Below are 27,327 nucleotides of genomic sequence, written 5' to 3'. Positions count from 1 at the left end.
TTGTCAAAGTTACAAAATTACTTTTTTTATTAACCTACCCTATAACAGAGCATGGATTTTCTTGGCAAATAATGCAAGAAGCAAGAGAAAACTGTAGTTTTATCCGTATGGAGCCTACAAATCCATGGCTTCTCTGTGCTGTTGAGCATGTGAGTTCTTAGAAATGCAGCTTCTGGTAGTTTAGCTTGAATACAGTCATTCTAAAAGAAGCTAGAAATAAATAAAATACTTACATTTCAAGTACAAAACCTTGCAGTTGAATTCAGTATGAGGAAATCAGTTTATTCCTTTTTGTGTTACTGACTACTGTACAGGTACTTGGGCTGGCAAAGTCTGCAGATGCAGAACGGAAGAATGTTTTATGTACATGACTTAATTGAATTATGTGTTTAGTCTTCCCTTTACACTATCCTGTGAAGCTGTTTAATGTCAATCAGAAAGAAGATTTTTATAGATGCATTTATTAAGACATGAACCCACTACTGCTACTGGCCCCAATTTTTTTGCCTTATATCTTTCCTTTCTGCTGGGGGAAACAAAAAAAGTGCACTTTAATTATGTCTCAAAAATAATGACACCTACCAGCTTTGAATTAGATAATTAGCAGGTAGATGTTACTTTCAAATTTTATTTAATGAAGTGCGAGCAACTTTACCGAGGCTCCTATACAGCTCTAGTATGAGGGAGAACGTTAACCTCTCGTCGGTATCCTGCTTTGGGGAACTCGGCGACTCGCCGGTTGCCGTCGGTATGTGGGGCTCTCCCCCGGCAGAACCAGGATGGACTGCTGGCCCGAGTTCCTCTGGGACTGGAAGATGCTTTGCTCCGCCGCGCTCCTCTCCGAACAGGTGAAAGTCAACCCAACGCCAACATTGCTCTTCATGGTTCTGGAGGTGCCATCAGACGTGCCGTCGAAACACCTGCCCAGGGCGATTTCCTTGGCAATCCTCGGGTCTTGGTCAGTGACGGTGTAGATGCCATAGTTGTGCCCCAGCGGGTCGAGAGGAGCCAGCATCGTGTACTCGCTGGAGTCGTTGTTGGTAGCCATGGGGAGGTGGTTCACCAGGTACTCGTGGAGCATGCTGTTGACGCTCTCTCGGCGGCAGCTGCCTTGGGGAACCACCTTCACAAGCGTGCGGTCCACGCGGTCTTGGTCGAAGAGCATGCCGCTGCACTTGAACTCCAGGCAGGCTGCCGACACATCCGGCTGTGTGGGGTCACGGATGCTGCGGACATCCCTGATGCCGTAGAGCTTGCCGATGGTCCGTGGGTGCGTCCCACCCATGTTACGAGACCTTACGTTCACCTCTTGGGGTCCATTTATTTTTACTTTAATGTAGCAGGCTCTAAATTCCATGGGCTTGGGCCACCATGCCAGGTAGTCATCAGTCCAGCTCATGAGGTCATCTTCACTGAAAGGAACGGTGTTGTAGTCATATCTGTCTCCCTCTATCCTGTAAAACCTGAAGTGAGCAGCACTGTGTGGAGCTTCCTCACACTCTCTTAGGTTTTCATAGGCATAAATAGGACCGTTGTTCTCTTCTGGGGAATTAGGGCTTGGCTTGGCCATGTTGATGCTGAAGGCTGTTTTCTTAGTGCTGGAGTCCTCGTGGTCTGTTCTCTTGTAGTTGAGCTTGTTGAGATATGGCTGTGGGACCCCGATAGCGTTAGGGTTGAGTTTGGGAGCAGACGACACAGCTTCAAGCTCTTCTCCCCCCATGCTTGCTAAAATATAAGCTGCGTAGGCCTCGGGATTTTGCTCATCGCAGAAGGCAGGCACACAGGCACCGTTGGGACCGGTGACTACGCTGTCAAAACGGCCCCAGGCTCTGGGGTTGGAGGAGTACCCCGGTGTTGGCTCCGTGTTTATAATAGAAATCACAACCCCTTGGATCTGCTCGCTTTGCAGGAACCTCTCACTTCTGTAGGCTCGGACTTTGACATAGCACCGTCTGCTCTCTGGGACGTCAAGGTTAAAAAGCCGCCTTTCCTTGATCTCCATGTTCCCAACCAAAAACGTTCTCTCCTCCCTTTTGCGTCGTCTGCTTTTCTCAAGGTTGAAGTCCCCTTCTTCTTCCCATAATCCTGTCTCTGGGTTCAGGGACCAAAGCTTCATCTCTTGCAGGTGCTCCGGCATCTTGACCTGAGCAGCATCCAAATGAACCTTCACTTCTTCTGCATTAAGAGACTCGGTGCCCTGTTCGTCTGTGAAGTCCACGGAAAACATGCCGTACGTGCGGAGTGGGAATACGTCTCCTTCCTCATCTACAAAATTCAGGTCACTTTGAGTCACAGGGGCAGCTGAGATATTTCTTGGGTCCAGAAATGTCACGCTGGCTTTCACTTTGCCTCTGTAGGCTTCTCCATTTTTCCTGTAAAACGCATTGGGAGGTATTTCTAATTCAGCAATTGGATCATCTTCTTCTATTTCTCCCAAAGAAATTACATTGGTTTCAGTGGATTCCAGTGTAACCGGGGCTTTTTTCCTTAGGAGCTTGATCTCATGAAACACAGCGCCTCCGTTTTCCTTGAAAGGCAGAACTTTTGTTGTGTTCACAAATTTCTGCAGCCGATCAACAAAAGTTAGAACCAGTCTCTCTGTGTCTGCTGGGATTTGGATGGAGAAGGTTCCCTTGTAGCCGGTCATACTTACTCTCTTGTTCCCCATGTAGATGTGGCCAAACCTCAGTGGCTCACCATTATCTGCTGCTGTGGCTCTGCCTCGAACTGTTATTTTGGTCTCGGTGCATTTTTTGCAGCCACATTCTATGACAACTTTAGTGGGGAGCGTGTACCCGTCGCAGGAGATGTCTCTGGTTTCCATCTTGGACACTCCGCAGCAGTAGGCGATGTTGTCCTTGCACCGAAGTCCCTTATCCAGCTTCCCAGCACAGGTCTTTGCTGGGCACTTGCCCACATCGTAGTAGAAGGAGTTTGTTGCTTTTTGGAAGCAGTCATGTGGAAGCCGGATGAGGTGGCTTTGGGGTTGAGAGTCGCAAGATGCCTCTTGTCTTCCTGTTAAATAGGATTTCTTAATGAACAGCAGGAAATAATTGTACAGTCATCACTCTGTCGTCTGAAACCTTCAGAGCTAAACATTGCTTCAATAAAGGGGAGGTTTTCACAGCCATAAACCAGATGTTTTGCAGGATTTTGGTTAGCTGTATTCATCTGGCCCCTGTTTTGATGAAGCAGGTGCTCAGCTGTATCTGTAGGTACCTGGTCAGAGTATCCCGGCTCCTGCTCACCCACCACTGCCATCCACGCCCACCTCAGCTAGATGTTCTAGATGAGGAATAAATTTTTTTATACTGTGGGTGGTGAGAGCCTGGCCCAGGTTGCCCAGAGAGGTGGTGGATGCCCCATCCCTGGAGACATTCAGGCCAGGCTGGACGGGGCTCTGAGCAACCTGGGCTGGTGAAGATGTCGCTGCTCATGGCAGGGGTGGCACTGAGGGAGCTTTGAAGCTCCATTCTAACACAAACTGTTCTGTGGTTCTGTAATTCTGCAGCTGCCTGGCTTTTTGGCTATGGACAGACTAAAATGTGTCCCAAAGTTTAAAATAACAAAACAAAAAACCTAACCAAACAGAAATATTCACATGTCAGGCAGCAAGTGCAGCGAGAAATCTGCTGAAAGCAGCAGATTGAGCTTGGCAGGTCACCTACAATCCAGAGCTCCAGTTTGAAGAGAGCATCTGGTTCATAACCAGCTCACGCAAGCTTATCTGCTAACAGATGCATGAAATAAACTACAAATATTTTTCCTGCAACTTTTCTTTGCCACATGTATCACAGTTTCTAGTTTCTACACACCACCGCTGCCCCAGCTCCTTGCAGAGCATCAAGAACATTTTCTCTTACCTATGACAGCAAGTTTGGCCGATTGAGACTTCACTGAGCCCCCGGCGCTGCTGGCCTTGCAGAAATACTCTCCAGCCTGGTCTCTGTTCAGGTTCTTCAGAATCAGGTTGTTTTTATATTTGTATAAGGAGGGATCCAGCAGTGAGCCATTGTGGTACCTAGAGGCAGTTAAGGGGACAGAGGTTCACCGCCTGGCCAGAGCAGAGCCATGACCTAATCCTGCATCTGGATTTTGCCAGACCTCTTGCCTCAGTTTCCCCATTTATAGCCTAGCTAGGTGGCATCACCAAAAAATTATTCCTCTTCCCCTAGCAGTGCTGAGATGTGGGTGCTGGGCAGTTGGCAGACAGGTAGAGCTGCCAGTCATGCCTGCTGAGGTTTTTCAAACTCTTATTTGTGTGTTTTTCCAGTAAGTCCCTTGACAGATGAAATTACTGCACCTGCGAGAAACACCAGCTCTGCACACCTCAAGGGAACCATCATTTGCAGCAATTGGTTCTTGGTGTATTTAGCTGTTTTATAGCTAAAAAAACCCCAACTTTATGGAGCCGGTAAGGAGATAAAAATTGAGTTTGTGGGACAGCTAAGACTTTTACCTGATCAAACTCAAGTTCCTTACCAGAGGTAGCGGTCAGGGGCTGGGTTCCCGAGAGCATCGCAGCAGAGCGCCACGCTCTGTCCTACTCTCCTGGCTTTGTCCTCAGGGCTCCTCAAAATGTAGGGTTTGCCTGTGGGAGGAGGAAAAGACCATCCTGTTATTCTTCCCCTCCTAAAATCGCAGTTTTTATTTCTGATCACTGCATAAAGTCTTCTGTGTTTTCCCCCCTCTTTGGGGCTACCTGATCGGTGCAGCTGCACTTGGATTGCCAAGTTTCTCCTGTTGCTCTCTGGCACAGTGACAGTCGCTGTTGCGTATTTAGCTTTCTTTACTTTAAGGGTGTTTTTGCCATCAGGACAAACGCCTGGGATCCTAAACATGCCCCTGTTATCGGCTGTTGTCAACAACTTGAGTTTCTCAGCTTGCAGGTAGACCCGGGCATCGGCAGCGGGTGACCCGTCCTCGAGAGAGACCTTCCCGAGCAGCGTCACATCCTCACACATGCAGGCATCGCAGTCGGCGTTGACACGGCCCATGGGGCAGGTGATGTTGCAGACTGCAAGAAGAGGTAATGTGGGTCAGAAACCAGCCCCAAGTCTCCATAATGCTCACGGCACAGTCTCACGTCTGCTTTTAACTTAGATGCAATATGGCAGATACCGCATAAGGAATAAATTGTATCCAAAACATATTTTTACTGATTATCAACAGCTGTGCTTTAGAAACATAGGGATGATGTCGTTTTGAACCTGACAATTAGTAGAAGGCAGCCACGTGGATATAATTACAACTGGGAGCTCTTATTTACCGTCCCCAAAGGGATGAATTTTGGGGAAACTTGAATGCAGATCAGCATGTGAGCTCTTAGCTCAACCATGGCAAAATTACCGATCCAAATGCCTTAAACTTTGTAGGGTTTTGTTATCAACTTGTGCCCAAACATCACAACTTTGTTTTTATATTAAAAGCTGTCTCCCCTTATTCAATGTTATCCTGGCTTGGACAAGGCGCGAGTTAATTGCCAAATGAGCGCTATCTGATGGGTTTAATGAATGGTGTCCCAGACAGTGATCCTGAAATGTTTTCATTACCTATAGTGATTAATCCTAAATAATCTGTCTCTTCCCAAGGCAAGGGCTCAGATCATTCCTTTTACAATCACAGAGCATCCCTGTACAGCAGCTACCTGATAATTTTCTTATAGCTGGAAATAAATGGCAAAAATCAGGGAAAATCTGATACAACTTTCCTGGAGAACACATGGACTGTTTTGAGAATGATTTTTTTAAAAGGGATTTACAAGAATAATATGATTAATTACAAGCCCCTTCGGCAGGGGCTGTGGCAATTCAGCATTCTCAACTCTTCTCCTTCCTGGGGCCGATTGCTTGGAGACAGTCGTTTGCAATCGCTGCTGTTACAACAAGATTAATGAGATTTTTCCTCTGTCCCCAGGATCTTTATGAGTCCCTGATGATTCCCTGTATCTGGATTTCCCCCTTAGCTTGCTCTTTTGCTATCAAATCCCTTAGTACTTCCCAGCCCTGCTTGGGAAGGGCACCAGCATTGTGAAATTCTGGCAAGGGAGAGCAAAATGGCAGCAAAGGGAGCACAGTGCCTACACAGCGGTGAGATCAGGACATCACCCCCTGCCCGTGAGCACCTGAGCAGTCATGTCCGATGCAGAGCCGCCCTTCCTCCGTTGCTTCGTTACAGTGCACACCCCAGAGATGCTCAGCGAGGCAGGATCTGGTACGCTTCTGCACGCCCGTTTGGCCACACTTCCCCGAACATTCACTCCATTTTGACCATGGAGACAAAAACCTTTTTGAATCTTGCACCAGCGGACCTTGAATAACATCAGGGGTGTGTTACTGAGACGCCTGTTACACGTATGGCTGCCCGAAAACTGGCAATTGGTTTCTTAGCAGCTTCTATATAGTTCAGACTGTGCATTTGGATATTATGCACCACACGAGTTAAACTAACTCAAAGCACATTGAGGGAGCTGGGAAATAAAGCATGAGAAAGCATCTGAAGGCTTCTGACTTAATTCCCCGCAGGCTACCGTTATTCAGGATGATTAAGATAAACTCAAGGGGAGCAAAGTGCAGGCAGCTCATGCTTAGACTTGAATAACTTTGGCTTAAAGGAAATCAGATGCACATTGTCATTTAAATGCTGTCTGAGGAGCAATGCTCACCTGCATTTCAAAAGTGGTTAAATTAAAAAAAAAAAAAAGAAAAAAGGGGGTAAAATTGTTGGTATGATCATGTTGAATGTCTCTAACCATACTCCAACATATGTTCCCTATAGGGGAAGTGCGTGTCCTATTGCAAGCACCATTTTTACTGTGTGCAAAGCTTAAGATGCTACTGAGCAGGTTGAGCGTGTTAGGGGCCAGCTGATTTGTAAAACACAAAGAGGGTTTATTGAGAGTTTAATATGCGGTTAGATTTTTAAAGGAATCTCTTTAACTGGGTTACTAGATGGTATTAATTTAAGCTGCTTTGAGTGGATGAGATCCCCCTCCAAGCCTCTGGTTTGGGTTTATATTTTTAATGACAATGTTCTAATAATGTTTATGAGGATGTGCCTGTGACTAAAGTTCCTAAAAAATTAGGTTTCTTGGAGATGTGTGCCATGTCATCTCCCACACCTAATCTTCCACTCAATTTAAAATAACCCAGGTTGGCTTATTTCCTAGAAAGACAGATGGACACATGGTTGCACTGTTTCAGTGATGGTCCAAAATGAACCCCTGGCCTCCAAAACCAGGTGGCTGGAAAAGATAATTTAAATGAGAGCAGCTACGGGAGCATCATGTCTGGTTTGGAGCGAGTGCTTGGGTGAGTTTTTAAATCTATTGGCATGTCAGTATCTCTAGTTCAGCATCCCAAGTAGTACGTCAATAAACCTTATTTAGTGATTTTGGGGAGGCAGGGAGAGGTGGACTTTGGGACATGGTCTTGTCCCAGGATACAGGCCTGTCTGTACTTGCCCCAAGCGAAAACTTAATGTGTAACAAATTGAAGTGGGGTCTCAGTGAGTTCCTAAGCCTGTTTGAGATCAGCTTCTTCAATCTGCAGGGTGGGTGGTAAGAAGGGAGGACAGTCCTGTGAAGGAAAATGGCACTATATGGCTCTGGGCAGCACCTCGACAGCAACAAAAGCAGAAAGTAGAGGACAGGGAGAAGCTGAGGGGTCGAGCGCTGGCAGGGACGCGGGAAGGGACAGGGGCACTGGCAGGAACGTACTGCGTCTGGCGTAGGTGAAGGTTGGGTTCCCCCGGCGAGAGCTGCTCCTTGTACCTATGGGTAGAGGATATGTGGGGCGATTTGGGCAGGGTTTGTGTGCATGCTGCCCAAGCACCCGTCCCTCCTGCTGGCCCAGCTGCTCAACCCCAGTAGGTCTGGATCATGCTCTCCTGGAGGCAAAAGCTGAGTTTGCGGCTCACTGCTGCTAAGGGCAGACACTTTAGTTTCCAATGTCATAGGTCAAAAACTCAAAATTTTGTTTTATTTCTCTTTAGAGAAGCCAGAGTCACCCCTTGCTTTGAGAGCCCCAGCATCATGCCTTCTGCTTTGAGAGGGAAAAAAATTTCATGGTAGTTTTCCTAAAAATACCTCTCAGTGAGTGGAGGGGTCTTCTCCAAGTGTCCATCTTTTCAGTGCTTTGATGTTCCCCAGCAGCTAAGAGAGCTGCTGGGTGTGGGACGGGAGGCTGGGAAAGTCCCCTAATCCCTGGGCTATGGCATCAGCACATCTAACCTTTTCAGCACCTCCTTGAATTTAAATCCCAAGACCTGGTCAGTAAAGCTCAAGGGGTTGGGGTATCTCCTGGGGATTAACAAGCAGAGCAGGTAATTAACGCCCTATGGGCTTTAATCCTAGAGCAACAGTGTCACAAACTGCCCCAGGCGCGGGGGCAGGCTGGGGACAGGCGGGTTGGGACGTGTCTTTGCCCATCCCTGGGCTCTCCCAGCCTGGCGAGGGGCCGCGCGTGCCTCCCGCGGGACTAGGGGCTGTGCTCATGCGCTTGACCTTCACTTTTCCAGGAGAGGAGCCAACAGCGTGTGTCAGCGATAGCCAAAACCCTACAGGAGCTTGTGGATGATTAATATTTATTCCATTGCCTAAATGTCCTCATCTACTCAAATAATATTATTTAGGTTGTAAATTAAGGCTGAAAAACAAAGAATACGCGTGCAAACACCCCTTGTCCCGGTGAGGGAAATAACTTACTCTCCAAGCTGAGCATCACCAGTGGGCTGAAGGTTTTCTGTCCTATCTGGATCCTGCTGAGGGCTGGTTTCAGAAGCCTTTGACCTAAGGAGTCAATAAATTAGAGATTAAATTAGATTAATAATGAATTCATTAGAGTCAAGGGATTTGGGATCCTTAAGGTCTGGCTTTTAGATTTCTCTTTGGGTTGTGGCTGGTGAGAGCTGTGGGAGCTGTACAGGAGATGCCAAGTGAAGTGTGTGACAGAGATGTCCCACAACATCACTGCTGCTCGGGGATGATGCAAATTTGCCATTTCCCTTAGCATCCAAGAAAAGCTTTTTTTGGTGCTTTCTGTGTTGGTGCAGCTGGGATCAAATAATCATTTTATAGCTGAAGATATAAAATATATCCTGCCTTTCCCTGTGTGGAGAGAAGTGAACCTGAGGTGGATGAGGTTGGTTGTCGCCAGGGGACATAAACTGCTTTCTGCACTTGGTGTGCCTGGCAGGAGTTGCTGATTGTGACTTGTTCCCAGGGTGCTTACTGGGACCTGTCCCATTTAGACTGGGGAGCTAAGCCTGAAGCTGCCCAGCTCCCAGGGGCTCATCCAAGCTTCTGGGCACCTCCCCAGTGGCAAACTGACTCTCCTTGTTCCTATCCCTGGCTGCCTGGCCAGAGCACTTCAGGGCAAAATTCCTCTATAGCCTTGGAAAACAAACCCAAAGAACCTGCAAACATTTTCTCTGTGAGACCCACCGGCGTGGAGGGCCGGATTGCTTATCACTCGATGCTTTGGTACGTGTGACCCACCAGTGCCAGCGGATCCAGTTGCTCCTGAGCATCTTCTCCTGGAGAAGAGCTGTGTCACTGGTTCTTGAGGGCTCAGCTTGATGCTGGGGCTGGTTTGTGCTCAGGAGATGGATACAGCACTGACCGAGGGGGTTTGCTTAGAGCAGAGGGGAGCGGGGATGGGAGCTGGGGTGTGCACTGGACACCACGGGGTGTCATAGACAGGAGGCAGGGATCACAGAATCATAAAATCATAGAATCATTTGGTTGGAAGAGACCCTTAAGGTCAAGTCCAACCATAGCCTGAATCTAGCACTAACCCATGTCCCTAAGAGCCTCATCTCTGCATCTTTTAAATCCCTCCAGGGATGGTGACTCCACCACTACCCTGGGCAGCCTGTTCCAATACCTGACAACCCTCTCAGTGAAGAAGTGTTTCCTAATATCCAGTCTGAACCTTTCCTGGCACAACTTGAGGATGGTGCCAGCACGGCCAGTCTGATCACCCTGGTCACCCGGAGGCTGGCAGATGGGCTTTGCCTGTGCTCTGTGGGCAGGATGGGCACCAGCCCTCATCTGGAAGTTGCTTTACTGGGTGAAGACTGTACTGACCCAGACATATCGGTGCCAAGCCCATGTCTGCTGGCCCAGTGGCCACCAGCAGATGTGCCATCGTGCCAGTGGGCAAGTGACAGTGCAATGATGGGAATAGAAACGTTTAACCTTCACCTAGAATGGATGTGGCTCCCAGAAAGAGGAAGAGGATCCATCCTTTTGCAGTGACCATGGTCTCCAGAGATGAGCAGGGGCTGCTTGGAGTATCCACAGCCGTCCTGTGCCTTCCCCAGACCTGTGGAGACAAGCCCGGCTGCGTTTGAGGCTCAACCAGGGTCCTGCCACCTTCAGGGAGCTTCTCCCAGTCTGAACCAGCCCCAAACATGCTGCGGGGCTGCTTTTGCTCCCTGCTCACCCCCGGCAGCCCCCCACTTACCCCCAAGAGGGGAGCAACGGTGGCTCTGCATCCGCGTTCGCATCCCCTCTTCTTCTCACCATCACATCTGAGCCCAAATCTATTCTACAGAGCGCTGCTTTGGAACGACATCTCCTTAAAATGTCTTTTAACAGCTTAAATACTTCTGCAGGGATGTTCCCGCAGCCCACGCGGCTCCACGGGCTGTTCTGCCCCCCGTGTCAGCAGGAACATCTTCGTCCCCCCAGCCCTCTGCCTGCACGCTGGGCTCAGCGCAAGGATCACATCTTATCCCAGCACATCCCGGGAGCACAGCGAGAGGAGAGGCTCCCGAGTGGCTCTGGAAGCGGAAAACCCCACACGCAAGCCAAGCCTTTGCTGCAAATATGAACAAGAAGCCAAATATTTTCCTTTTTTTCTGCATGCAGAGCTGAGAGACTGTGGCTTTGTCTTGCTCTTCCCCAACTCAGTGACTTCAGATTTTGTTTTTAAGCTAGCTCCTCAGCCCTGCAGCGTCAAGCGTTTAATTTCTGAAGGTACCCATGGAGCTGGTGTTATCCCAAGTGATATCAGCTGGAAATCCAGGTGCTTTATTTTGTACACTCCAAATTAATGAACTTGGGGGGAGTGAAATGCTGCCTCAGCCTCTCAGTGCCTCACTTTACCCATAAAAAGAGGCTGACAAAGAGCAGCCGGCAGCGGGAACACCCCGTTATTTGTAAGCGGTATTAACCATCCCCTCTGAGACCTGGGAATGTGGCACTGGGAAATACTTTGATTACGGCTCAGCAAATCCCAGTCAAGCAAAAATAACAAGCAACACATGAGTGGTGTTTTGTGGGCTTACGGTGGGGTCGTGAACTCGCAGCCAGACAGTAACCAAGAAAAATTAATCTAGCCTGAAAGCCTGTTTCCCACTCGGCAGCTATTTTAGGAGCCAGCTGGGACTGGTTCGGTGCTGGAGTCCCTTTTTCCCTGGGACACACGATGCTGGGAAAAAGGGGGTTTAAGTGGCTGGATCCCAGTGGGGTGGAGGGTTCAGCATTGCCCGTGTCCTCTCTCTGGCAGGGGCTGGGGAAGATCAAATAGCCCCGTCCCCTTCCCGAACCCCCCACTCCACTGTCTCCATAACCCTGCCCCAAACCCGTCAGCGGGGACACAGGACATGGAGAACCATGTCCCCATTGATGTTTTCCAGCCCACAGCTTTCATCTGCCCATCAATTAATTTCCACCTCGCTTGCAATCACAGCCTCTCTTAATTATGCCGCCTTAATAACACAGCAAAATTATATAACCGCAAGCTGCGACGAAGGGGAAAAACTTAGCAGGGTTGGTTGATTTTTTTTTTTTTTTTTTTCCCTCTTACAAAAACCCATAAAAACCGCAATTAAGGAGAGTCTCGTCCTCTCGCTGTGGAGCCGCCAGCCGAGCTGCGGTCCAGGGGTGAGGCGAGGGCTTGTCAGCCATGGGTTAAGGGATTTGCAGCCGGTTGGGAAGAAGAGAGAGAGTTTGCAGCTTACCGAAACCTCCCCTGTGCCGCCGCCGAGCCGGACTGCGCGCGAGCCTCCCCGCAGCCCAGGCAGCGAGGTCGCTTATATAGCCCGGCGTGTAGCTTAGGGGATGGCAGCGAGCCACCGGCTGCCGAGCACAAACAGATCGGGCGAGCGAGGAAACCGCAGCTTAACAAGGTGATGGTAAACACAAACCCTTGGCGAAACAGCAGCTGCCAGGGCTGGGACAGATGCCACGGCGTGGCAGGGTGCTGGCAGTGACAGGGTAGGGCATGGGGTGGGCACTGCATCCTGGTGTGGGTACCATGTCCCGGTGTGGGTACAACAGAATGGTGTGGGTATCGTGTCTTGGTGTGGGTACCACAGAATGGTGTGCGTACCTCATCCTTCCAGAGCACCTTTAGGGGCTTCCCCTGGGTCCAGATCCCAAGTAGATGCTGCTGAGCACTGCAGAAGGAGACACAGTGTACAGGTATGGGGTGCAATGAGTTTTGGGGATGATTTTTTGGCTCTTGCCTGATCTGGGACACCTTTACCCCGACACTGGCTATGGCAGGGATCAAATGAGAATGCTGTAGGGATGTGAGGATGTGGGACAAGCCAGATGGATCGGTTTGAACACTTGAGGTAGCACAGAGCTGTGGAAGCAGGATCATCCTTGCAAATGTGACTGCATCTCACTCAAGCCATGGGGAGATCCAACAAAGCCCCCTAATGAGAGCTCCCCGCCTGCTCCTGAGTCATTTCAGCCCCCCCAGATCCTTCCTCCCCCTGCAGCCGCATTTTTCTCATGTAATTTGTGGCAGCTGGTCCTGGCTTGGAGCTTCTGGGCTTTGCAGAAAATGTGTGACCATGTGCAAGCACATACCACCCGTGAACACAGCCACAGACATGGGGGGGCCGTGCTGCCAGTTTGCTGCTGGAGCCTGGTGTGCAAACATGGGCTTTACACGTCAGGAGCCATTCCCAAAGGCTGGGGACGTGTCGGGGCTGTCAGTGGCGTGCAGGATGTGCCAGCCGTGCCCTGGGCTGCCTCTTAGTAATCCCTGCTGGCCCAGCTGCCAGAGGAACATCGATCAAGGTGTCACATAAAAAGTAATTGGCGGTGGCCTGCACCCGCTCCTGTGGATGTTTACGAGGGAAAAGGAAAAGACACCTGAGATGTGCCCAAAAAATGGCAGAATGTTTATCTGGTGGGCAAGGAGTGCCGTTGAGCTGGAGGCCCCTCACCTGTGACATAAACATGGAGCTCAGCTGTGTTTCCCTGCTGTGATGAGGACAAGATGTGGGAAAGGTGCTGAGACTGAGAGCAAAGAATTCATCTTCCCCAGGCAGCACGTACATCCCACCACGGCCGGCCCGTCCCTGGCCCAGCAGTGACACCTCGGCAGGCGGCTCCGGTCCCACCAGCTCATGCTGGCATCGACTTCCATGGGTCGCTCTGTGGGGTAAGGAAACGTGCTGCTCTGCAAAAGGGAAAAGAAGTTATTCTTTATGTTATGGAAAACAGGTGATAGCTCTAGCCCAGCACAGCTGCAGGTGTTTCTGCACAGGATTTTGCAGCCTCCTTCACATGGGTGTCTCCTCCCCAGCGTGGCTCCTGCAAGACCCACTCAGGGGACACACATGCAGCTTCAGGAGCAGGTCCGGGACACGTGAGTTCATGCAAAACACAGGTCTCTAGAACAGTCCAGCTGCATAATTTCTCTTGGCTTGGCCATCCCTCACTGCAGCTCCAGCACGTGGCTGATGCTGGATGGAGCAGCATGAGCAGAGCCCCAGATATTTCCAGTGCTGAGCACCACTGGCTTCTCCACAGGTCCAGGACATACTCTTCTCGCAGATTAACCCCAGAGGCCCTGCCCCATCTCACAGGATTTCTCCATGGTTTCATCAACGACATGTAATTACAAAGCTGTATGTAATTAAGCTGCCATGTTTAATACTTCTCCTCCAGCAGTATCAAGGATGGGCCAGCATAAGAGGACTTGTGATAACCACCTCCCTCTCCATGCTCCTCCATGGTTGTCTCCACTGCTCTTCTCATATCCCACTAATAAATTCAGAGGAAAACAGGCTACTGATGCTCATCCCAGTGAAAAAGTGCCTCCCGCCCTTTCTGATATGGCATCAGCAGTGTGACTGTCACCAAAAGCTGACTGCACCGCACCAGGAGGGTGACATGGATGGTGGGGCTGCTCTCAAGGCTGGGGGGTCTCTGAAATGTTCTGTGTGCTCCATGAAATACCCTGTGGGGTCTATGAAATACTCTTGGGGTCTGTGAACTACCTTGTGGGGTCCATGGAATGCCCTTTGGGGCTGAGGCCATGTTCCCTTCCCCGCCGGCTCCCTCCCTGCGCCCTCTTCACTCCGCCGAGGGGAGCTGACGGTTATTTTTCCCCTGCTGCGTGTTTCTGGGCTCGCTCCTGTTTACGGAGATGGAAGTTAAAATAACTGATTGATGACTTTGTTCCATCCCAAACACTTTGGGGAAGTTCGCGTGGTTTCGGAGGGTGAGCTGGGAGCTGGGATTTCATTAAGCACTTGGCTCCCGGCACTTCTACAGCCATGCTCCAGGGGTGGCTAATGTTGTTTTTTAAATCCTGTTTTGCTATCCCAGGAGCCGGACTGGCGATTTCCATGGTTTGCAGGAGAAACTTGGAGATGTGGTGGGTCCCCGGGGTTCACTCTGAGCTCTGAACCACCAGCAAACTTCGCAGCCACTGCAATATTGTTTCACTTAAGCCCTCCTCCATCGCTTCATCAGCACAAAATCGTGCTCCAGCTGCCTAAAAGCTTTGGAAAAGAGCCCAAAAAATGAACTACTGGAGTTTGTTTTTATTGTGTGGATGAGGATTTACAGGCTGTGGCTGGGGCAAAAGGAGTGAGCAGACCTTTCCCCCCCTGGAAGGATTTGCTTAGGAGCTAAAGCCTCAACTCTGGCTCAGCAGTGCTCAGCTCCATGAAACAGATGCAAAAAGCAGTGCAGAGGGGGGACAACATGAAAGGCAGGAGCAGCGAAAGATTTGTTATAGCTCTGGAGCTCAGAAAGGCTTTTCTTTAGCCTTGAAAGAGCCGGGAGCTGGGGGAGAGCAAGTTGTGGCACATGGGGTCTGGCTATGGGGTGACCCTCAAATATCTGCTGGCACCAGCACAACATGACTGACCCCCCAACATGTAAAACTGGGGGTGTCCCCTTCTCTGTGGCCACATATGTCAAGGAAAAAAGCTTTTCCCAGTGTTTTTATCAGGCACGGCCGTGATCTGTGTGCCTGGGGACTGTTACCCGCATGCCTGCTGCCCCCTCACAGCCCCACATCCCAACGCATGCTGGGGGTTCGCTGAGCACTGGGATAACCTGGAGCACGAGAGGGACCTGCTGGGGTTTCTCCCCCGGGTGCCATGTCCATCCCCGCCGCCTCTCCTTCTGCATCACAGCTCAGAACAGCAGAGATGGGAGATGCTCTCAGAACCCCAGAAGTGTCTCAATAGCCAATTCCTTTTTAATTACATTGCTGAGCTGAGACTATCAAGATAAGTATTCTGGCTTGTTTAGAAACTCTCTGTGAGATGGAGAAAGCCATTATTTTTGAACTCTCCATGAGTAACACACATCCCAGGCTCTGTGCCTGAAGCATTAACTCTCTGGGGATACTCGCAGGGTAGCATCACCGTGTCACGTGTCAGTACAACACCAATATTTCATATAATCACAGAATAGTTTGATTTGGAAGGACCTTCCCAGCTCCCCCAGTGCCACCCCTGCCATGAGCAGGGACATCTTCACCAGCTCAGGTTGCTCAGAGCCCCGTCCAGCCTGGCCTGGGATGTCTCCAGGGATGGGGCATCCAACACCTCTCTGGCCAACCTGGGCCAGGCTCTCACCACCCTCAGGGGCAACAATTTCTTCCTCATGTCTGGCCTGAATCTCCCCTCCTTTAGTTTAAAACCATCACCCCTTGTCCTATCACAACAGGCCCTGCTGAAATATTTGCTGGGAACATCTTGCTGGCAGTTGTGGGCTGGTGGCAGGGCCTGAGATGTTGCACAATGTCGGATGGTGATAGAAAAGCGGTCACAGGATGAAAATGGGTGTGATGGGAACATGGTGAGCTCCGAGCCAGGGCAGCACCTCAATGGGGACATTTAAACCACGGAGCAAGAGCAGGAGCAGGGCTCCAACCTGCAGCCCAAAGCCTGTTTGCTTTAGCTCTGGACAGGGTTTGTTGGACAAAGACCGTCCTGTGTGGAAGAACATGTTGCTTTGGGCAATTAATTGCTCCTGAAGAAATCTTTAATTTATTGCTCTTATTTACCGGTAATAGCTTTGGGCTTGGGTGCACTCGGGGATGGTGGGGAGGGCAGCCTCCCTCTGTGGGATGGTGGCCTCTGGTCTCATCTGGGCCTTTTCCTCCTGGTGTTTTTTTTGCTGTAGAGTATATCAAGGTGGGCAGGTTTGCAACTGATTTACACCAACACGTAGCAGAGGTGTAGGCTGTACAAGCCTCACCAGAGGATCTGGCGTTGGCAGCAAAATTGGAGCATCAGGCTAAAAGCTGCTTTCTGGTGTGTGGATGAGCCTCTACTTGGGATGGATTGAAAACACAAGGGATGGAACCGGGCGGGTGGTGAGCACTCCTCGTTGAACCCTGCATGAATTTATTTCAGGTTAATTATTGCACTGAGCAACGTGGGGCTGAGCCTGGGCTGGGGTAATCGAGGCTGATCCACCTCCGAGTTTCAGCTCGGAAAGAGTTTTCCAGCATCTGCGCTGGCAGAAGAGGCCATGGAACCGCCTCCCCTTCCCGGAGCGCCTGTGGTCACGGGGTGACCAGAGCCATAAAACATTTCACGACCTCATGCAACGTGCCGAGGGCATGCTCAGAAAAGCTGGTTCTCTGCAGAGCTAATTCCGGAGCTGCTGGGATTCCCCCCGGGGCAGTCGTGTCCGTATCAGTTTTCACCAGGGGGTAAATGGGGGTTTGGTGGGGGGCAGGTGCTGCTGAAGGGAAGGGCTGGAGCAGTGTGAGCAACTGGGACCAGATGAGATGAAAACTGCCTGGAGCAGGTTGGGAAGGCAGCACAGGAGATAAATCCTTCCTGAGACAGACTCGGAGCAATGCTCCCGGCGTCGGATCAAGAGCTGCCTCCCAGAAACACCTCCCCAGGAGTCCAGATCTGGCTGGGGGGAGGTAGAATCGTGGAATCATGGAACAGTTTGGGTTGAAGGGATCTTCCCAGCTCCCCAGTGCCACCCCTGCCATGAGCAGGGACATCTTCACCAGCTCAGGTTGCTCAGAGCCCCATCCAGCCTGGCCTGGGATGGCTCCAGGGATGGGGCATCCACCACCTCTCTGGGCAGCCTGGGCCTGTCTCTCACCACCCTCAGGGGCAACAATTTCTTCCTCATGTCTGGCCTGAATCTCCCCTCCTTTAGTTTAAAAACATCACCCCTTGTCCTATTGCAACAGGTCCTGCAAAAAGGTCTGTCCCCGTCTTTCTTGTCAGCCCCTTTTAAGTACGGAAAGGCCACAAAAAGGTCTCCCTGGAGCTTTTCTTCTCCAGCTGAACATCCCAACTCTCAGTGTGTCCTCCCAGCACAGCTGTTCCAGCCCCGGATCATCTTTGTCAGCACCAATGATCATCCTAAGGGACACCTGGGCCCCCAGTCCCAGGGCTCAGCTCAGAGCAGGATTCTTGCAGGAGGGTAAAATCAGAGGGGGGAAGCAGAAATTATATTTCTCTTGTTCATTTAATTCAGCATTAATAGCATCTCTCCCCACCAAGCCATTGATCCGTTCCTAAAAGCAGACGTGTCCCTGCAAAAAGCTCAACCAAGGGTGTTTTTAAGCCTTGAGAACTGCTTGGAAATGCGAAGTGCAGGGTAAAGAGGTGTTGGGGGACGTTTTTGCAGCTTCTCACTCCTGCAAAACCCCCATAACACTGTTGAGGGTCCCATGGGGGTTTCAGCTCCCCCCACATCCAACAGGAGAAACCAGCCCTCAGGTCTGGCCTGTATCTGGGAGGGAGCATCCAAAGGGAGCCTGAAACATGGCTCTGGGGCACACAATCCAATTTGGGAGCACGGAGAGAGGAGGATGTTTGATGTTTGGAGCAGTGCAATGGGCAGGCAGGTCCCACAGGGAGTAAAAAAAAATAGCAGAGGATAAAAGGGCATGAAAGGCAAAGAGGAGAGCAACTAAAACCCATCCAAAAACAAGGGCAAAATTGTTCACTTCCAGGGGTTAGTCACAATGAAAATACTGGGATTTCATAATTTCTTCCAGCTCCAGAAAAATACCCAGTTAGGGCAGTGAAAGCCCTGGCCGGGTCAGCGTGTGCTGGAGCCAAAGGGGACCCACAGCCCCTCCATCGATCCTGTGGGTGATTTTCCAGCTTTACTGGGGACACGAGCATCATGGGACCAAGGTGCTGGGTGAGAATTCCCAAATTAATCCCCCCAGCTGGGGTTTCCAGCCTGAGCAAGCGAGCAAAGCTGCTGTGGAAAAGACGCACAGTGGATTGAGTGATGGTGCACACATTTCAGGTTTTATCACTTGGTGGTGAGCAGTTGGGGTTTGGCACCAAAACCCACCAGGTTTCCTGGAGCTTGACCTCAGGCTTTGGTGTAGGGTGATAAATTCATCCTTCTTTTCTTACTAGTTTAGAGATAGGGAAAGGGGATTTTGCTCTGGTTGAGATATCCTGGTGAAAGACAGAGGAAAGACCCCCAGAGCTGCTGCTCCACATGGGAAGATGGAAATTCGGTGAATCTCTGTGTGTGATGCTCTGGACATCTGGGCTGCCCTGCCAGAGGTGTCCTTGTCCTTTACACCATCCAGCGTGATGTCCTGGGCTCAGGAACACCAGGAGCACCAGCCAGGGTATGAAAACATGGGAACTGTAGTGGGTTTGAGCATCAAAACCAATTTTTTTTCTCAGCACCCCTGTCCAATGGCATGATCCCCCCACAGAAGGGATTTTATCAGTGAGGGCTCTGATATACAAAGCTGTATCAGAAACAGCGCATTATTTCACCAAGAAACAACCGAAAAACACAGTTTGCCAAAGTATTGAGCCTGCTGGGTAGGAGAGATCCCTCCCTCTGCTTTAAATGAGGACTTTTAGGAGGAGGATGGGGTGACCCAGATTATCCCAACGAGGGACGGCAGTTATCGTCCCTTCTGGCAGCTCGGCAGAGCGGCCAGGGCCGGGTGAGCAGACGGAATGAGGTGTTGGTTTATCCCCTGAGCTTTGCTGCTCTGCCTTTTGCTGCAACGATTTTTCGGGATTTAGGGTGACGCTCTGTGATGGGTGATGCCCGGGGTTACTGCTCCACATGCAGCCCTGATGCTGTTGGGTTTTTTTTAATGAGAAGGATGAAAACTGGGAGCTTCACGACTGCTTGACTTGTGAACTTTGGGTAAGAAGAGAAGCCGTTCCAGAGGTGAGCTCATTTCTAACCCCGGGAAATGACTTCATGGACGCTGGTATTTACTCACAAAAACATTGCATGTCAGATGTCCCTGACTAGACTTTCTGTTTCGAGTCCAGTATGAGATAAAAATTTCCTTGGACAAGCTGCTCCTGAGACAATTCAAGGCTTGGAGGAGGAGAAGAATTGAAGGGGAAAAAAATCAGCATTAAAAACTCTGAAATCATGAGGTTTTTCTGAGCAAAGGGCAATTTTTGGACAACCAGCGTGGCAGAAGCACCTGCCTGGGTGACGGTGCTGAGGGTGGTGGGTGCTGCTGTAGGATGGTTCTGCTCGAATAGGAGCCGTCATTACCCCCCTGCAACGCCCAGCAGCAGAAATTTCTTTCAGAGGTGAAAAGACAAATTTTTCTCTCTTTCATGAAGCCAAGACCCCGTCAGTGATTTATTAGGATAAACAACAGCAGGTTCCCTGCCCCACATTTGCACTGGGTTAATGGAAATTAAATCTCATGCTGCTTGCCCTGTGTGAGAACCCAATTTATGCGGGATGTCTGATGAAAAACCAAATGCTTGTACTTCTGTTCCAGGTCTGCTCGTGCAAAAAATTGCCACTGGGGCTGTGCTACGTGTTGTGGCTTTCTGGTGTCTGTTTTCTCCAGCATCCTGGGATAATCTTGATGGACCTGGGGAGAAAAGTCCTATTTGGGGAGCCTGGAGGTGCTCAGACTCCCTGTGACCCAGCTCCAGGGATGTACTGGGGCAGCATCCCAAAAGGAGGGGATTTCGGAAAGAGCTGAGCCGGGGTGTATGGAAACATGCCTGCCTGCCAATGCTGTTTCCTAATCCTGGGGACTAAAAAACCTCTGATGGTTAAACCAGCGTTCAGAGACTCAGCTGAAGGCTGCTGAGCAGACGACATCCAAGTTGACCTTTGAGAAGATGACCCAAAAAAAAACAAAAGGAGAGAAAACACACAAGGGGGTTACTGTGCAAATGCCGGAGACAAACAATCATTTTAATAAGGGTCCCCACCCTTAAAATAAGACTTATGGCTAACGCATGCCAAAGACATTTCTGCGTGATGGCATGTGAAAAAAATCCTCTCTGAACAGGGACCAAAAGCTTTGTTGTGGCATGAGCAAGGCTTACAGTTCCCAAGAAAAATCCTGTCCCTGTCTTGCATCATACAGTCAGGGATAGACGGGACATTTCTAGACAAAAAGGCAGCCAGCCGGGAAGGAGGACACACAGGGAATACATTCCTGACTTGCTATTTAATTGCTTTCGTGCAGGTGCAAAGATCTAAACGAAAGGAAAAATAAGGATGACCAGGTGGGGCCAAATTAATCTCGGCTTCAAGCAGTAGTCTAATGCCAGAAGGAGGCAGCTGCTGTAATAAACAGGCTTCCACCCAACTTCTTTGTGCTTTTTGTGGTTTTTTGCCCCCCAAGTACTGGGCTTGTTCCCTGCCAGGTAAGGAGGTGATGAGGACGGTCCCCTTCCGTGTGACAAGGGTGGCTGAAGCTCACTACTTTTCTCTTTCCCCTTGGATGTAAAACTCTTTGAATGCATAAATTTCCCTCTGTGGTTCTGAGCAGAGAGTTTCCAGTCTGATCCCTTACATGCCAAAGTGGTGGAGGGTTTTGGGAACTCTGGTGGACGGTGATGCCCCAAGGGATGACGTGGTCCGGCACCTGCAGCCTCCCTTGGTCTCTCTGCTGCACAATTTGACTCTTAAACCCACAAAAGGGGAAAAAATCCTCCTTTTTTCACTTGTGCCCAGGAGCAGAGCAGCTCCAGAGATGGTACAACCCGTCACTCAGATCTCAGGCATTTCTTCTTGAAAATAAGTGAGAATAGGTTTAATGATGGAAAACCTCTTCCAGAAAGTGGACCCCCTCCTCTTGGGGAACACCGCAGAGCCAACACCATCAGCCTGTGGTCCCCCTGTACGCCATGTACCTCTTAATTTAATAAACCGGGGGACATGAAGGTCTGTTGGCGTGTAATTAAAGTCTCTGTGATACCCCTGGGAGCATGTTTGCTGGTGCTGGCCCTGGCGGAGCTTGGGACTGTCCCTTTGTCACCCCTACAGCTCTTCTGCTGGCCAGAGGAATGGGGTGTCCTCAGTTTCCCTCCCTGCCCTTGCATTGCACATCATATTTTCTAAGCTCTTGTGAGCTCTTTGTCCCTCCCAGGGTTTCAAGCTCTCGCTACATTACACAGAAAGAAATACAAACAGAACAAGGTGGGAACTGTTAGAGTGCAGGAAAAAAAAAAAAAAAGTATATTCATTAAAATGGCAAAATGACCCAAGTTTCTCCTTATTAATTCTTTCCTTACAGCATTTCCAATGCAGGCACGTACCTGTGTTCATCTGGGATGCTCCCACGGACCCAGGAGCATCGCTGGGGTGTGTGTGTCTGTGTGTGTGGCGAATCTCACGGTTGTCTGAGCAACGGGACGTTCATCACTAACTCCAGGGATCATTAACTCATTTTTCCTGTATTTATAGAAAACCGATGCAGGGAATGTTGGCACTTATCCCTGATGAGGCCACATTTGTCCACAACATCTTGAATTTTGGCCGATTCTTGCAATACAGTGGCTTTGTCATCATCCCTGCCGCCTGCTCATTAAACCTGAAATCGGGCAGCTCGTTAAAGCTGTGAGGGCAGGGGTGCCAGCCCCTGCCCATGGGTACCCACCTCCTCCAGCCCCGCTCCTGGTTTGCCAGTGCAGGGGATTTTTTTTGCATCAGCACCTCCAGCTGCCTGCATACGGCTGGGCTAAAAACCAGCATAGCTCCCTGGGCTGTCGGCAAAGGGGAAATTTTGCTGCTTCCAGGGGTTTTGGTGCAGGGATGTGATGCAAAGATGCGCTGGAGCATCCTGATTCGGCACCGCAGCAGTAGGAGACCTGCGGGGAATGACAAGGAGCATCTTCTCTTTGCATGAGAAATGCATACAGCAGGTACGTTCCGATCAGCTGGGACTAAGCCAGACCTGGGCATGGGTTTCCTCTTATTTCTCCCAGACTTTTTAACTGTTTTTTCTTTTTGTTGCTTGTTTTTGGGGGAAGGAGAGGGGCGGCTTGCTGTGAGTTGTTGGCATCTTCATCCCGCAGAGCTGGGGAGGCAGATTTGATCTCTGTTGTTTGTGTTATTCCTGCAAAGGTGAAGAATGCTTTACTTGGGTTTTGGCAAACCAGAGGGTGCTTGAAATGGTAAGAGACCGACCCTACCCATCGCTGGGACTGTTAACAGCTCGTGTCCCTGAGAGTTGGAAGTATTTGCCCTTGAAATGTGAATTGTCCCCAGGCTGGTTGTGCTTGGGGGAAAAGGGCAATTAAATCAAGCTATGGTGGGAAAGAGCAGTAAAATCAAGCCGTGGCGGAGCACCATGTGGCTCATCACCCCCAGCTACCCCCTGTGTGGGTGAATTTCTTCCATCACCTCACCCTCCTGCTTCACCTCCCCGAGGCAAAGGGACAGAGGTGCTGAGCTGTTGCTCCTGGGTTCTAGGAAGGTCCGAGCTCCACAACACCACTGTGATCCTCTCCCAAGAGCTGCTGTCAGTCCCCGGACAGTGTGGGATTCCCCTTCTCCTCTCCTGTCCCCTCCAGGTGCTCCCACACACAGCCCCAAATCCATCAGTGGAGGTGGAGATGGACCGTTATGGTACAACACCTTAAAAACCATGGGGCTTCTAAAAAGCCAAGTCCTGTTTGCAAAACCCCTTTGAAAGGGCGAGTCCTTGAACTGAGCACAGCTGCCCCGGCACAGCTCCGGTGTGACCATTCCTGGCGGGCAGTGGCTTGTCCCGTGGTCCTGGCCACCACTTCCCAGCTGCTCAACCGCTTTGCAAAGAGCTAAAAATATATACGTCTGTGTGAGCGATTGCCATAGATACGGCAGGGGGTGAGCTAAGGAGGGCAGCCGGGCAGTGTCACCGCGACGGGGAGGTGCTGGTGCCTCGGCAAAACGGGTGACACAGAGGGGATGGGCAGGGACATGATGGGACTGGCAGGTTGCTGTTGATACATCCAGTGCAGATTGGGTTCAGTTTTGGGCCCCTCATGCCAAGAAAGCCCTTGAGGTGCTGGAGTGAGTTCAGAGAAAGGAATGGAGCTGGGGAAGGGGCTGGAGCACGAGTGTGATGGGAACGGCTGAGGGACCTGGGGGGTTCAGCTGGAGAACAGGAGCTGAGGGGAGACCTTCTGATCTCTGAACTGCCTGAAAGGAGCTTGGAGCCAGGGGGGGTTGGGCTCTGCTCCCAGGAACAAGCACCAGGAGCAGAGGAAATGGCCTCAAGTTGCACCAGGGGAGGTTGAGGTTGGATCTTGGGAACAATTTCTTCCCCAAAGGGCTGTCGGGCATTGGAACAGGCTGCCCAGGGCAGTGGTGGAGTCACCATCCCTGGAGGGGTTGAACAGGTGTGGAGATGAGGTTCTCAGGAACACAGGGCAGTGCCAGGGCTGGACTCTATGATCTTGAGGGTCATTTCCAACCAAATGATCCTATGATTCTGTCTCCTCATTTCTCCTTATACTGAAGCTGCAGCACATGACACAGCCCCTAAGGGCATTCACTTCTGTTTCAGCAGGGGATGAGTGACAAGCAGCTCCCCACATTGCCCCATCACCCAGCCATGGAGGGAGACACCAACATCTCAACACGAGGCTGCCTTGAGCACTGGGTCAAACCCCAATTCACGCAAGCAGCGAGGGTCCGGGTGATCATCACAGCCATCTTCTTCTTGCTGGCGGCCGGCAGCAACGCGGCAGTGCTCGGCAGCTTGCTGAGGAAGAGGAGAGAATCCCACGTGCGGCCTCTGATCCTCAGCCTGGCGCTGGCTGACCTCCTGGTGACGGTGGCAGTGATGCCGCTAGATGCAGCATGGAACGTGACAGTGCAGTGGTACGGAGGGGACATCTCCTGCAAGCTCCTCAACTTCCTCAAGCTCTTTGCCATGTATGCGTCCGCCCTGGTGCTGGTGGTCATCAGCCTGGACCGGCATGCAGCTGTCCTCCATCCCTTCTCCCGCGCTCGCCGCCGCAACGGGTTGCTGCTCCGTGCTGCCTGGGTTGGCAGCGTCCTCCTGGCTTTGCCCCAGGTGGGGCTCGGTGTCGTGCCCACATGGTTTGACCAGGCTGGGGTGGTTTTCATAGAATCACAGAATGGTTTGGGTTGAAGGGACCTTCCCAGCTCCCCCAGTGCCACCCCTGCCATAAGCAGGGACATCTTCCCCAGCTCAGGTTGCTCAGAGCCCCGTCCAGTCTGGCCTGGGATGTCTCCAGGGATGGGGCATCCACCACCTCTCTGGGCAACCTGGGACAGGCTCTCATCACCCTCAAGGGCAACAATTTCTTCCTCATGTCTGGCCTGAATCTCCCCTCCTTTAGTTTAAAACCATCCCCCTCTTGTCCTATCACAAGAGGCCCTGCTAAAAAGTCTGTCCCCATCTTTCTTGTCAGTCCCTTTTAAGTTCAGAAAGGCCTGAATAACGTCTCCCTGGAGCTTCTCTTCTCCAGCTGAACACCCAAACTCTCTCAGCCTGTCCTCCCATCAGAGCTGTTCCAGCCTCAGATCATTTCTGTGGTTTTAAAGAAGGGTTTCCCCATACCAGTAGCCCAAACAAGTCCATCGCAGTCCACAGGCTCTACCACCACCGGATTGGTTTTGCTAACAAATCTATGTCTTTGCTGTGTTGAGTGCTCATTAATGCTTTGCACTTTTCTTATAGAACCTTAAAGCACCTTTTCATTGCAACACCATCAGGGTGTTACTCTAAAGGCTGGGAAAAAAAATGTGTCCACATGATGCCCTGTTCCAAAGCCTCTCTGAGTTATTATTTGGTTCTCCATTTCAGCTTTTTCTCTTCCACCTGCACACAGCCCCGGGAGGGAACTTCACCCAGTGCGTTACTCACGGGAGCTTCCGAGCGCACTGGGAGGAAACCATCTACAACATGTTCACCTTCACCACCCTCTACATCACCCCCCTGAGTGTTATGATCATTTGCTATGTTCGGATCATTTGGGAGATCAGTAAGCAGCTAAAGATCAACAAAGGTAAGAAGGTCCCAGCCCTTTCACGTCCACCACGACATTATGACTGAGACTGCTCCAGCCTTGAGTGTTGTTGGGTCTGTCCCAACACCCTTTGAAGGGTAACTCAATCAAAGGGTTTTACACAGACTTCTTGACCCTCATGTTTGCTGTCTTTTGCTTCCTGTGGGCCATGGACTAGACCATGAGATGGTTGCTCCTCTCTGGCAGAAGTGCAGTCATGGGTGGTTATGTTCTTCTGTTTTTCTCCCATCTCTAGGTATCTTTTTCACTTTCTCTGGTAGGTTTGATAAGAAATCAGAATGACCACATCTCCAAGGCACGCATGAAGACCCTCAAGATGACCATAGTGATTGTTGCCACCTTCATCATCTGCTGGACCCCATACTACTTCCTGGGCTTGTGGTACTGGTTCCAGCCAGCCATGATCCAGAAGATGCCAGAGTATGTCAACCACAGCTTCTTTCTCTTTGGCTTGTTGCACACCTGCACTGACCCTGTCATTTATGGACTTTACACGCCCTCCTTTCGGGAGGATGTGCAGTTGTGTCTCAGGGGCATTGAAACAGCCATTACCAGGCATGAGAGGCACAAACCCACCTCAGTCGCAGAGAAGAACATCAAAGATGGTGCTGTAAATGGTGGGGTGGCATCAGGGGTCTCCAATGGGACAACTGTCAACACGGCTTTCTGAAGAGACGTACCTGCAAGGAGATGTGAGGCACAGCTTTGGGGGCTGCTATGTCCCATGGGATTGCTCTGGAGACTGTCACAAGGAGGTTTGTCACCCAGCTTTGGTGGGTGAGGGTGTCTGGCCAGAAACTGGGAATGTGGCTCTTGCCTGTACTCAGGGTGAAAAACATTTTGAGGGTATTTATGGTCATTCTTCCATGTTCTGGCAGCCCCATGGCAACTAGAAAACCATCCTTTTTGTACTCTACGCATGCTCTAGCCCTAATTCTGGGATCAGGCATCTGCCACACTTCCAGCATTAACCCCTGGGAGGAGACACACTGGTTCCTCCACGGTCCAGGGCCATGTCTTCCAGGGGGGTCAATCTAGAAGTGCCCTTTGCACCTACACCAACGTGTGGAGCTGCAGAGATGCACACTGCTACGTGGTGGGCTGCAAAGGCACCATCACAGTCTTTTGCTCCATTTTCTCCATCTGCTGTTGGAAATGCTTTCTGGAAATTTTTACTCTCCTGGCTTGGAGCCTACCTGGTTCTCCCACAGCCATGTGCGAAGGCTTGGGAAGGATGTAAATCTTTGGGAATGACTAATGCAGGGATGTTAGTCCCCACTGGGCTGCCTCTGTGGTGGCGATGAAGAAGGTGCTGTGGGGATGCAGGGGTCTGGGCAAGAAGGGTATGAAGAACCACAGTGGGATGGGATGGAGTGGGATGGGGTGGAACGAGGTTTCTTCTCTTCTCTCTTTCGGACACAGACAGAAGGGAAAACAGTCACTGCTGCCTTGTTCTGGCACACAGCGGGTGGTGGGAACACATCCTTACATAGCTGACCAGGAGAGAGAGTATTTGGGGTAACCAGAGGGTGACACAGCCCAGCCCCTCTTGACTTTCTCTGTCCCCAACTCCTCTCCATGACATGACCTGGCAGTTCTCACACCACACATGAGGCTGATTGGACCAAACCCCACACTTTTTTCTCATTTTTTCCCCCTCTCTCATTTATACACATTTTCTTTATCTAAACGGCTTGACCCAGCGCCAGCACCTCCTCTCTGCCCCGAGCCACAGGTGATGCTTGGGTTGGCCCAACAAGGAAGGTGATGGGAACCACCTGTGGGTTTATCAGCACTCATGATCCTTTGTTGCATTGTGAGGGTGGTTGCTGGAGGGGA

At 50.7% G+C, this 27,327-nt stretch overlaps 2 protein-coding genes across 3 annotated transcripts; one reads left to right on the top strand and one right to left on the bottom strand.

Annotated features, from left to right (window-relative positions):
* Positions 1-12,052, bottom strand: CILP (cartilage intermediate layer protein). Of its 2 annotated transcripts, XM_065847870.2 has the most exons (9): positions 11,968-12,052; positions 10,205-10,325; positions 8,705-8,788; positions 7,718-7,771; positions 6,125-6,310; positions 4,703-5,017; positions 4,483-4,591; positions 3,864-4,021; positions 1-3,015 (listed from the first exon to the last, which is right to left on the bottom strand). In XM_065847870.2, exons 2-9 carry the CDS (start codon positions 10,260-10,262, stop codon positions 692-694), a joined length of 3,288 nt encoding a protein of 1,095 aa, XP_065703942.1. In that variant the 5' UTR covers positions 10,263-10,325; positions 11,968-12,052; the 3' UTR covers positions 1-691. The 2 variants fall into 2 exon arrangements, with proteins under 2 accessions (XP_065703942.1, XP_071670070.1); XM_071813969.1 differs by lacking the exons at positions 6,125-6,310; positions 7,718-7,771.
* Positions 12,053-22,323: 10,271 nt separating this feature from the next.
* LOC136106615 (gonadotropin-releasing hormone II receptor-like) lies at positions 22,324-26,158 on the top strand. Its single transcript, XM_065847007.1, has 4 exons — positions 22,324-22,368; positions 23,997-24,509; positions 25,266-25,467; positions 25,749-26,158. The coding sequence occupies exons 1-4, from the start codon at positions 22,324-22,326 to the stop codon at positions 26,156-26,158; spliced, it is 1,170 nt and encodes a 389-aa protein (XP_065703079.1).
* The last annotated feature ends 1,169 nt before the right edge of the window (positions 26,159-27,327 follow it).

Source organism: Patagioenas fasciata, chromosome 12, assembly GCF_037038585.1.
Source record: "Patagioenas fasciata isolate bPatFas1 chromosome 12, bPatFas1.hap1, whole genome shotgun sequence".
In the NCBI taxonomy this organism is placed as follows: domain Eukaryota; kingdom Metazoa; phylum Chordata; class Aves; order Columbiformes; family Columbidae; genus Patagioenas; species Patagioenas fasciata.
Note: the sequence above shows the minus strand (reverse complement) of the source record. Positions and strands in the feature narration are given on the sequence as shown.